The sequence below is a fragment of the Lolium perenne genome, chromosome 6 (genome assembly GCF_019359855.2).
Source record: "Lolium perenne isolate Kyuss_39 chromosome 6, Kyuss_2.0, whole genome shotgun sequence".
NCBI classification, from domain to species: domain Eukaryota; kingdom Viridiplantae; phylum Streptophyta; class Magnoliopsida; order Poales; family Poaceae; genus Lolium; species Lolium perenne.
The window spans coordinates 20,727,827-20,739,878 of NC_067249.2; the positions used below are offsets into that span (position 1 = coordinate 20,727,827).

The 12,052-nt window shown below is 42.4% G+C and overlaps 2 protein-coding genes across 2 annotated transcripts; both read right to left on the reverse strand.

The window, feature by feature from the left end:
• Positions 1–701: 701 nt before the first annotated feature.
• On the reverse strand, positions 702–6,970 carry LOC127308669 (S-(+)-linalool synthase, chloroplastic). Its single transcript, XM_051339561.2, has 7 exons — positions 6,687–6,970; positions 5,427–5,652; positions 4,125–4,497; positions 3,666–3,884; positions 3,369–3,507; positions 1,359–1,613; positions 702–1,251 (listed from the first exon to the last, which is right to left on the reverse strand). Exons 1-7 carry the CDS (start codon positions 6,837–6,839, stop codon positions 988–990), a joined length of 1,629 nt encoding a protein of 542 aa, XP_051195521.1. The 5' UTR covers positions 6,840–6,970; the 3' UTR covers positions 702–987.
• A 219-nt stretch (positions 6,971–7,189) lies between these two features.
• LOC127308671 (putative HVA22-like protein g) lies at positions 7,190–10,376 on the reverse strand. Its single transcript, XM_051339563.1, has 6 exons — positions 10,337–10,376; positions 10,146–10,244; positions 10,000–10,056; positions 9,849–9,912; positions 9,563–9,772; positions 7,190–8,048 (listed from the first exon to the last, which is right to left on the reverse strand). Exons 1-6 carry the CDS (start codon positions 10,366–10,368, stop codon positions 7,635–7,637), a joined length of 876 nt encoding a protein of 291 aa, XP_051195523.1. The 5' UTR covers positions 10,369–10,376; the 3' UTR covers positions 7,190–7,634.
• Positions 10,377–12,052: the final 1,676 nt, after the last annotated feature.

A 12,052-nucleotide genomic window follows, 5' to 3' on the forward strand; every position in this document is an offset into this window, starting at 1 on the left:
TTGTCCCGAGTAACCGGGGCTCCCCTGTCAGTATCAGAGGTGTCGTCTACTTCTTGGTAGGAAAGGAGCTTTTCCATGACTCTTTACTCTGCTTTGACCTCGAGAGTGAGCAATGGGAGAAGCAACCGATTGAAGGCCCGCGAAAGCTAGTCACTGACGAGGAGTGGAAGAAGACGTCCTTGGTGCGTGTGACTGAGCTCAACGGCGATCTTTGCATGATTCAGTCGTTGCTGCAGATGACTGTCAATCCACGCGCCACCATATGGCTTCTGATCAATCTCGGTTCGAGCACATGGATGAAGATGTACACAATCAAGATGGCTCCGTCAACATGTCTTTACACACCACTGATGTTAAGGGACGATGGAAAGCTACTGTTGCATTGCACTACTGGTTGCAATTATGATGACGTAGAATCACTAGTGCTGCAACTCTACGATCCCTCCACTGAGACATTCTCGGATGTCACCAAGATGCCTCGGAACTTCATCAAAAGAATCGGCATTTGCAGATGGAGCCTGAATAGTCATGTCTAAAGATCTAGTTTTCTCTTACCAAGACTTGCTACTTCTGGCTTTACTAGATTTTATTGGCGATCTTAGTTACCTGAAATTGCATCATTTTTTTTTTTGAAAGGTACACGTTGTATTCCATTGTAGAGACATTCTGACTAGATCGTCAGCTACAGCGTTCATTGCAAATTCTGGAAAATGGCTTTTTCAAGTTTAAGAACTACCATTCCCCATACATACTGCATGCGCAGCTACAGCGTGGTCTGAATTGTTGGGCATAACAGTTAGTTTCGCATCAGCGAATGCAACGTTCAGCTGATAATTAAACAGCTTCACGGTTCACCAAATTGGGCAAACAAAAGGGCACTAGGAGCACTAGGAAGGATCAAAAACATCTCGGCATTGAATCCAGGAATTATCTTGATTGGTTCAAGCATCATCTTGATTGGTCCTTGCGTGACTGCGTGGGCATGATTCAGAACAAGAGCGTCTTTACGTAATCCTCAACGATAGGGCGCTTCTGCTCGTCGTCGTACCCAAACTGGGTCACCATCCTCGCGAAGTTGAGCGAGAACTGGTTCAAGATGGACGGGTAGGACCGCCTGGAGAAGCACTCCCTGTTGAGCTCCTCCCACTCTCTCTTGATTAGCCCAAGCATGTGCCCCTCCGCGTCGCCACCGGGGTTCTCTTTCAGGTACAAATTCTTGTACGATCCGTCCAGCCCTTCTTTCGATGCGTGCTGCACTCGTACAAGAATATGTTGAGTTGTGCTATATTTGCATGAAATTCCAGGTTCCCAAGCATGACATATTTTGGGCTATCGAAAGAAGTTCGCAGTGTTCTGACCTTAGCGCTTCCCATGTCATCCCAAAGTCTCAAGATCTTTGACGGGCAGGACATGATCGGAGGTATGTGACCTGAATTGAGGTTTGCAGAGCCTGCCGTTGATGGATCATGGCCTGCCATGAAAAAGAGATGCAAAAGTGCAAGTGGCGCTCCAGTAGTGATGACGCCATTCGATAGGTAGTCATCAAGGGAAGGAACCTGATTAGCAGATAACCATTTTGACTCAACCAGAAATGCATCGAAAAGTGTGGCCCACTGCAAAACAAAATATCAATTCACTATTGTCAGATGATTATTTTTTCATGACTAATTGTTGCTGCTGCTGTCTACATTTCCCGGTAAAATATATATCTATAGATGAAGTTAAATCTTTTCGCATACGGAGTATTATGTATTACTAGGTCAACACCCGTGGCCGCACGGTCCAACAAATTTAGACCTAGATTCATTGCTCAAAACATCAATAATTTATGATATATGCTTCACATTCAACTTGTGACTGGGTTGCGACAAATACCGCCTTGCATCTACTTTATCTCAGTGATTATCGTGTTTCGTGTGTGACCCTTTTGAAATTTTGTTCCTGTTGACACATTTACCATGCCATCACGTCCGGTTGAATTTTTTTTTTGAAACAGAGGCAAAAGATTTGCATCGTCTATTAATTAAGAAGAGAGTGCTCAGTTTTTAGGAAAAAACCGGGCGAGAATCTACACAATGGAACCAAGTTCACACAAACAGCACATCCACACATAGGTAAGCCTAACAAAGACCCAGAACAACAGGGCCACACCCCAACACAGGGGACCACAAGGCGACATAAACGAATTCCAAACACGACACTCGAACACACCATCGATAAAGACATGCCATGGCATTTGGGGGTACCCATCAATCAACTACGGATCCAGGGTAGAGAGCAGCAAAGGTGGCAAGAAAATCGTAAACCTCTCTACCGACAATAGCTCGGAGCACAGTTGCCAACAGTCCTGGTTTAGCAACCCCAAATTAATAGATTTTGTTACAAAATGAAAATGAAAGTTTGTTTGGCTTTACCGGTTCGCACAAATGTAAGTATCATCCATTACCGGTACCAAGTACTTTAAACTTTTCTGAACGTAGCTCGAGAACGAGAGCTATATTTTTTTCGAAATGGGGCGTCCCCGGCCTGATGATGCACACAGCCTTTTCATTTATTTCATTGTCCATTGAAAAGAAAAGTAACAGAGAGGTAGGCGTGAGTGGTCTATGGTCATAGCGAAATGCGCCATCTAATCTCATTGAGTGGAGGCGTTTTGCTCCCTGGCGAGAGAATTTTTAAACTTCTAGGCTCGATTCCTCTCTTGTTCATACTCTCCTTTCGTGCTCCAACTTCTGCCTCGTGTCCTCAGAGTCAGAGAAGAACAACAGGAACATCACCCAGCTAGCAGCATCATACATGCATGCGCGTGGTAGCCTCATACGGCGATCGATTGGCATGCAGCAGCGGCATACATGGTGTGGCACGTCTCCTGGACAGCCTCTACCCTTCCATCCGAGATTCGTCTCTTCCATGGATGGGCATCTCCATCTGGCACAACAACGCTGCAGCGGCCGTGCAAGATCAAAGAGACCGTCCGGACGTAGGGTGACGCTATAAGATGGCGTATATATGGGTTTTGAAGTGGATTGGAGTCCGGAATCGAACCAGTATGTCGACCGATCTGACCTTGTTTGTTATGCAGACCGATCAGAACTACTACTTCTACCTGGATATGCGTCTTTTAATCCTTCGTTTTTTTTCTTGCGGATCCATCAGGAGGAGACGCCCAAGGTTTTATGCCGATTTTTTTGCCATGCGTGGGTCGCCTCTATAGCTGGTTTTTCTTGACTACCACGATCGCTTTTGAATTTAATAGTAAAGATAGTAAAGATATGCATATATAGATGGCTAGTCCTGCAAAGCACGGTTGGTCATCAAGGCAAATCAATTAAGAAAACTGAAAGAGTAAAACATTCCAAGAGACATACCGCTTTCTTGAGTTGGTCCATAGGGTACAATCCATGTTCTCTTTCAACTAAATCTGCGATCTCATTTGTGATTGTGTAAAGTGCACTGTAGCATGATCTCATGTAGCTGGGCAGTGAATCAGCAGCTGCAAGATCCCACCTGTAAGAAATACATTGTGTCACATATGAAATTTCAGTTGCACCAATTTCTACAATATCAAGTGTATGTGGGCTCTATCAATCCTTCGCAATTACTATCATTGATCATAAATTGCATAATAAACTTAATAGTATGCAACAGAAAGATAACAAGCCTACATTTGTATTGCCTCGGTGAAGCGAGAGACTTCCTCTTGTGTTGCAACAACATCAAAGATGTCATCCACAATACTGATAAGCGAGATGATTTTTGTGGTCTCTATCCGGTATCTGGAGAAGGCTTGTCCGTCGACTACAGTCAGGGGAAACATGTACCATTTCAGAAGTTGGTCCCGGGTAGCAGGTATTTCCTGAGCCAATCCCAAGCCCATCCACCATCTGTCACAATGATTATTCAAAGATAACAAAGAAAAAATCTCATTAACCTCATACATTGGTATATAAATTAGAAAATATTATCAATTAGCATATGCGGGGATTATACATGGTTCTTCAGCCATATGCAAGACGTAATGGGTAGTAGTGACCTTTGTAATGGCGCTGAAAACAAACACTCTAATAAAATTATTCGTTGGGGGAGCTATGATTGTTTTACATGTACAATATCTATATATGTACCTCTTAATCTCTTGCATTTCCCTCTGATTCAACAACTTGTTAAGCTGGAACTCTGCAACTGCCAGCTCCTGCATTCCAATGTTCGTACTGGACAAGCTCTGCATGTAGCTCAGGTGATGCCTGGCTTTGTACTGCATCAGGCTCACATGGTAGGGATGGTCCAGCGACTGCTGCACATATCTTCCAAGGTTTGGTTCCAAGTGTTGTATTGCAGATGCGAGGTGCTTTCTTGAGAACTCCTTTGCCTTGTAGAGTGATTCTTCTCCCATGTTCAGGTTTGATATATCCTGTAAGCTGAGCAACCCTTTGGTATCTTTGCTATGATCAAGGCTGTAGTCACCATTGACGTCGGCGAACTTTCGAAGAACCTCATCTAACACATCAAGCAAAACAACTTTTAGGAAGGTTATAGGTGATTGTATAATATGTTAAAGGTAAAAAAAACGTGATTGCACACGTGGATTACTAGCTAGAACAGCTTCTGAACTCTAACAAAATCCCCGCACCTAGAAAAAGAAAATCATGTTGGAAGTGTGTGATCTTTGGACACCAAACCTGATTCAACTGATAACTCAACGCTAGTATTTTGGGCACCTTAACTGATATTTGGACTAAGGAAGAGGTTAAATCTAGAGAAAGGTAGGAAAGCAATGATACATGCGATAGATGTCCCTCAAGCTTACTACACGATTCAATACGCTTTCTAGCCGGAGTTAAACCCTTTGTTGACATGAGATGCTCCTGCTAGCAAAATCCCGAGATCGTTGCTCATGCCTCACCAATCTGGGATGAGGACATGCCTGATATGGAACATCATACTCTTTGCTAGCTTAGAGGTTGCTACAGTAGCTTGAAATATTTTGGTAATTTATCTGCCTGACATGGCTCTACCAGGATATGTACGTACTGAACCTGGCACGACACAGTTTGATGAAATGGAACCAAGGAAAGGCTCCCTTGTTTTCTTTTTAAAAAGTGCCCCCTGGGCCTGCTTGACAAAGCGACACCAAAAAACAAAAGCCCTTTAGAAGGCAGCAAATCCACTCCCTAGTCCCTACTCATATCTTTCAGGGCGAGAGGTCGGCAACCACCATAGCAGAAGAACCTGCATCCCAAGATTTGTGGCGTGACAATAGAGACCACAAGAAGGGTGCATGGCCCAGATGATGCAGGTTTTATTATTCATATATAGTATATTACAATTAAAAACCTATCGGTCAAATATTTTAAACCAGGGAAGTACAAAATTATTTGTATTTGTGAGAGCCTTAACTAAATTGAATGTATGATATGTGTACCAACCTGCTGAAACATCATATCCAGCTTCTCGCACCAGCCTTAAGGAAAGGGTCGCATCTAGTAAATCATCACTATGGACAAGATCCAAGCATGTGGTCATGGCCTCGTCGATCTCGTCTTGGAAATAGTGGTCGATGCAGAGGCGCTTGAGGTGATCAATGTTGGCCACCACCTCTCGCTTGTCCTTCTGGTTCTGATGCAGCATTGCCTTAACACTGTTGACGCCCTCCTGGTGTTCCATGGAGAGAAAAGTTCTAATTAAAAATGTGAAAATGAAGATAGGAGAATGAGATGTATACGAGGCCCCATGTCCACTTTGAGAGTGTATTGTTGTGTTAATCAAGGTTAAAAAAAGGAACAGCCCTACTCATTTTTCTGTCCCATGTATGTAGGAATGTGGTTCATAGTAAAAAATAAGTATGGAGGTCGGAGAAGAGATTTCTTTGGCAGCGAGATTAGATATACTTGTTAATACATTAGTACAGGAAATTAAGCATTCGGAAAAAAGCATAGTATAGGAAATACCGAACATCTGGCTAAAGTTGCATATAACATGTATCAGTTATCTTTTCGAAAAAAAAACATGTATCAGCTATAACCGATTTGACTTATGATCTTCCATGCTCCGGCCCTGACTGGTGGGGCTATGTGTGTTGTGCTCCTTATATTTTAGCCAAACTGGAATTTTCTTTTACGGAAGGTGCAAAACTTCTTTCTGGAGATGTCAAAATTTCGTTACCTTTTTAAAAAGATCTTTTGGGTTGAGGATCCCTTGAAATATTTTAGGATGACAGAATGTTGCGTAAGTTAAGTTGTGGGTCTACTAGGGGCAAAGTTGTGCTAAGCTTGGAGCGAGCTCGTGGTACCCAAGGTCCGAATTTAGAGGCCAAGATGCATCCAAAGACGTCCATGTCTTGAAGGACCGTTGCCACTTGCTAATTGCCACACGGACACTAGTGAGTAGAAGTTGACAACTGGCTGGATTTTCATGTCGGCCATAACTAATCCAGGTAAACACATACTACAGGTTTAGCGACGATGGCTTGGCTGAAAGCTCTACTAGTTACAGAGTTACAGCTATACAAAATTACATCTACTCATGTTTGTACACCGGAAAATACTTATGGGATGCCAGCATATATAATATACGTGTCAGTCAAAATAGGAAGGCAAACAATCTTTTCTTTGGTTCGAAATATATATCACTGGACAAAATATGCTTTCCTACAATGTATGTCTAGATACTAGCCAGTTGCGAGTTACCTGGAAGTCGAAATCATCGGAGAGAGCTTGGGACTCCCGTCCAGGGCTTGTCACCAGGCAAGGGCGGAAGGTCCGACGGTGGCGGCCGCCGGCATCTCCAGCTAGCCTCAGGAGCGGTGGCTCAACGGTCGAGGAGAAGACATGCGGCGCCATCAGTTGCTAGCTCCTCTCTAATCACGCAACAGTGGGCTAAATTGTTACTACTATTGGCAAGTCTCCACTCTCGAGGTTTTCCTGCATTTATACTATGCTGAGATACACAGGATGCTAGCGTTCAAACCGATTTCGTCTTCCACGAAAAAAGGAAAGAAAGACAGCAAGCGACAGGGACAGCAGCTTCGTGAAAATAATGTACGCCTCACACTGACTTGGGATGATTACTTGCATTCATTTCCATACGTACACATTTCGCCTATAGGTGGTAACTCGACAGCCACATACACGACAGCCTTAGTGAGAGATGCTTCCTTCACCAAAGGTCGCAATACAAGAGAGCTAGGATATTTTTGTCAGCACAAAAGAATTGTATGCAGGTCTCCACGTACGTATGGTTTATCTATGGTCATACATGATCCTTGAGTATCAATGTACCAGAATTACCTCTTAAGCCAGCAGAACATAAGTACTTCGTAACCGATTTCGTCGAGCCTTTTTAACCATCTTCTGCTAGCACCTAAGCTAGTGATCTAATTGACATGACAGCGTTTTACCCCTGGCGGCGGATGGATATATACACAATCTGGGCCGTGAAACGGCAGGAACCAGGAGCCCGTTTTTTACACTAGGAACACGAGCGTGCATGCAGCGGCGGAACGGAATTCAGTCATGTCTGACGGACGAACCCAGCGTTTTTAACCTGTCAGCATCGTCATCAGTGGAGCTTCGAAAAGCCCATTTGGAATCATCCGGCCATAGAGCAGAATTACGAGAAACGATCCTTGTCGGGCGCTAGTTCGATGGAGGTCCACCAGATCCAGCCATGCGCCTCCTGAGCCGACCTCGAGTCAGCCGGATCGCCTCCTGGATGAGTGTCTCCTCGTCTTCAGGCATTGTAGGGCGGGGTGGCATGTTGCTTGTCGATGGCCCAGATTGATCGACCTGCATTTCTTCAGTGTTCAGAGAGCCGTTGCTGGCGACAGCACCAGGACCAGAAGCTGGCTGTGGCTGCACAGGAGGCAGCACTGCACCAGGAGGGACAACTGGAACTGGGCCCTTGTCTTGCGCTTGCATCCTTGGTGGAGTAGGAGGAACTTGGGCAGGCTGCGGTGGCATAGGTGGTGCCGAAGGTGTAGGAACAGGGGGTGGTGCAGGATTCGCCATCCGAGTTCGTGGAGGTGGTGGGCGCTGCTGCTGTTGCTGTGCCTGAAGAGACAGTAAAATATCCAAATTAATGAATTCAACAAATGGAAAGTGAATACTGCAACTGGTAAATAGAAAGTGAATACTGCACTCATGACAAATGGAAATAGAACATCTTCTGTACATGAAAAATTTCCCCTCTGTCAATATAATGAAACAACAAATGGAATGATGGGATAGCTCAGCAGTTTGTCACATTCCGATATGGAGATTATTTGCGGTTCTCAGGTCATTAACTCTACCAAAGATTTAACAAGAATGGAACTGCTATTCATTCAAGATGATACAAATTGCATATGGAACTATGGATCAAACTCGAAGTAACATAAAGCATGGAGCAAAACTAAATTGGAGTCTGTCCAATGACTACTTGATCACTGTCAGTAAATGACCAAATATCTATATTGTCCTTAACAAGCGCTATAAAGCATGAGAAGGTAGTTCTAGACAAGTTTGCTTATGTATATGTGCCTACATGAGTAAGAGCTAAGCCACCTAGAGGAAGCAATGAATAATCCCTTTTCCAAAATTCTGGCATTGTGAGATAATCGGTGCAGAGAATAACAACTGAATGAACTTGATGCTACAAGATCATTGCTAGCTAACTTCCTCCAGGCAAATGCTAACCGTAAGCTAGTTTGATTTGGCGGAACAATTGGTTTTGACTAATCTGCATCCTAAATTGTGAGAAGGGCATATAGTATTATGACGCAACTAGATGATGGTGACAGAGCAGATTTTTTTTTTTTTTTGAATGATGACCCCAGCCTCTGCATCGATTGGTGGCAGAGCAGAACTTGTGTGTCACACAATTCTTTCAAAGGGTGCAACCAAGAGAAAATATTGAACTGAAGACTAGGTTAAGATATTTCTAGAATCTTGACATGGTGTGAAATTAATCTTCACTGGTAGTGTTCCCGGAAGACCAGAGCAAATTTCCCAACATATCAATTATTCACAGAAATTCATAAAGAATTAGGAAAATATTATAAGCATATCACTCTATAAATTTTGGAGCACTAAATGATCTCTGAGCTTCATACTAAAATTTCTTTACCCAAATACAGCATTAATTAAATTTACTGTTCTAAAATAACCATTGTTCAGTTAGCAATAAAAGCACCAACAGTAGGCATGACTGCATGAGATGTGAAATATAAAAGAAATACTGGGAAAGGGAACATAGAACTGGGAACTATTCTTGCTTTTCTAACTTCCACCATAAATTAGAGCATCAATGAGATGTGCCTTTATCAACTCACCATGTGAAGGAGTTCATGGCCTACTATTTAAAATTCAATGTTTTTTTAGAATTAGTATTTAAAATTCAATGTTAATGCAGGATATCCAGCCTACAACATTGGGCTCAAACCACAGAAGAAACCCTACCATTATGAAGCAAATCACGAGATTATATCATACACAAACTCTAGAAGTTCAGCGCACTATGTAGTGGGAACTGGGAAGGAAAAATAAGTACAGTAGCTAGCAAGCAAACTATAATGTTCTTAAAGTACCTGAGAACGAGATCTTTGACTCTGTGACTGTGAAGCAATATATTGCAGGATTTCATGGAACCTTGTCTGGCTGTAGTCTGCAACCTTATGGAAGTAAATAACTGCCATGTCACTAGCTCTAGTCCTCAACTCAAGAAGATTGCGATCAATCTCTGATTCATGTTTTGCAATATACGGCTTGAAGAATGACTCATAGACATAAGAAGTCCCCTGGAATAGCCCGTTGTTACAGAAAAACCATAAGAAATAAACAAGTAATGGAAACACAAATAGTACGAAACCAAACCTGTGTCTTGGGATACCACAAATACACGATAAAGGCCAGCTTTGCTTCACTATACATTGGTAACCTGTAGGAAAACGAAATTATCAACCATCAAGCAGCTAAATTCCCCAAGTGTAACCACCTAAAACCTAAATCCAAAAATTCACATTACCATGATATGAAATTATCCCCAATTCTCTCGAAGACAGTAAGCATTGCAAGTAAAATCCTGCAAAACCATGTTCATGCATCTGAGACCAAGTACAAATAAATCAAGAATGGTAGTCCAAACCAAATGAAAGGGCAACCAAGACATACCAGTACTGACACCAGAACCGCAACTGCTCAATCTCAGGTCTATTCAGCTCAACTGTCTTGTAACAATCATAGGCCGGATATGCATATCCAAGAACAAGTCTGCAAAACAGATAAATAGCAGACAGATTGTGGATGTAAACAAGAGAATCACAACACTGCTATAATGATATAATTATAGTATTGCTGCTTACATTAAAGCTCTGGTAATGAATGAGCCAACCATCTTGATCCCTACACCACCAAAAAATTGCATTACATATGTTGATCATTTTCCAAAAAAAAAACATTGATAGATGTCCTATGAAGGTCAAATCTACAGCAGGCTAAGCAATTAAACCATAATCATCCATTGCATCAGCAAAGCAAAACATAAATAGATGGAAATAACAATTGCGTCCCAGACTAAGCATTCATATTGCTAACCACTGCAGTCATCATGCATTTAGAAAGCAGTATCCAATCATGCTAGCATCACAAGTTCATGGCTGGTGCCAAACTATTTGGCAAGAGTTTATGTGTTATAACAGAGGATACACAGAAGAGGGAAAACTAACTGACTACTTGTTCTTGTCAGGCAAACCCAGATTTTCTTTTACAGTTGGGCCCCAATATTTGAAACCAGCGGGTACATAATATAATTTCATAATAGCTCCTGCATGCCAGATTGAGCGTTTATATTGCTCACTACTGCTGCCATGGCACATCGAAAAAGAATTAGCCAATCATTCTGGCATCATAAGTTCATAGCTGATACAAAACCATTTGGCTAGAGTTTGATTTGTTATAACAAAGGATACACAGAATAGTGGAAAACTAACTGACTACTTGTTCTGTCCAAACAAACAAATTTTATGTTAACAATTAGGTCTGCAAATATGAAACTAGAGAGTGCATCATATAGGTTCATACTAGCCACTGTGCCAGATTAAGCCTGTATGTTACTCACTAACACAGCCATTGCACATCTAGAAAGCATTATCCAAACATGTTAGCATCATAAGTGCATAGTTGATACAAAACTATTCGGCTAGAGTTTGACTTAGTATAACAGCGGGTACACATAATAGGGGAAATCTAACTGATTACCTGTTCCTGCCAGACCTAACGATAACTATGCTACATTTATGTTTCAATTATGAAACCAGAGGGTGCATCATAAGAGGACTATTTGCGAGAGTTCGATTCTATTATCACAGAGACCATACAGAATGGAGGAAAACTAATCAATAACTTCTTCCCAGACACAGACAGAACAAGCAATTCCCTGTTACACATGGGCTTCAATTATATGACCACACAAATTAATCTTAACATGAACTGAAAAAGATCTAAATAATTAAACAGAAGCACCCAGTAGAAATCATTTCAAACCAGCAGCGAAAAACTGCTTCGACAAACCCAACTAAATCAACGTCACCCTACCTCCACACTAAAATCAAGACAGCACAGAGCAACAGCAACATCCAACTCGCCAACCCCTGTAAACGCGAACAGCTCGCAACCCCTCACCCCCTCGCGCCGCGTGATTGCGGCCGCCGAGGTAACACCAACGCAGCACCCCAGAGCAGAGCATCAAACGGGATGCAATAAAACCACACCCTAATCCATGTGTCAAACAACCTAATAGCATATCCATAGCCTAATCCATGTGTAGTGCATTAATCCTTTATGTCGCTCACTAATGCAGCCGTTGCGCATCTAGAAAGCATTATCCAACCATGCTAGCATCATAAGTTCACGGCTGACACAACAACCATTTGGCTAGAGTTGGAATTTGTTATAACAGAGAGCTACACATAACAGGAGGAACCTAATCCAAAACTTGTTCCTGCCATACCTAACAAACATTATGCTACATTTAGGCCACGGTGTATGAAACCAGAGGGTGCATCGTAAGTTGATATAAG

Excerpts from the sequence above, each read along its gene's own strand:
- LOC127308671 (XM_051339563.1), bottom strand. The coding sequence starts at position 10,368 with ATGGTTGGCTCATTCATTACCAGAGCTTTAAT. Across the intron at positions 10,057-10,145 it reads CGGTTCTGGTGTCAGTACTG|GATTTTACTTGCAATGCTTA; the intron begins GTATGTCTTGGT and ends ATGGTTTTGCAG. Across the intron at positions 9,913-9,999 it reads GGGGATAATTTCATATCATG|GTTACCAATGTATAGTGAAG; the intron begins GTAATGTGAATT and ends GTTTTCCTACAG.
- LOC127308669 (XM_051339561.2), bottom strand. The coding sequence starts at position 6,839 with ATGGCGCCGCATGTCTTCTCCTCGACCGTTGAGCCACCGCTCCTGAGG. Across the intron at positions 3,508-3,665 it reads TTCACCGAGGCAATACAAAT|GTGGGATCTTGCAGCTGCTG; the intron begins GTAGGCTTGTTA and ends TATTTCTTACAG. Across the intron at positions 1,252-1,358 it reads ATGACATGGGAAGCGCTAAG|CACGCATCGAAAGAAGGGCT; the intron begins GTCAGAACACTG and ends GTACGAGTGCAG.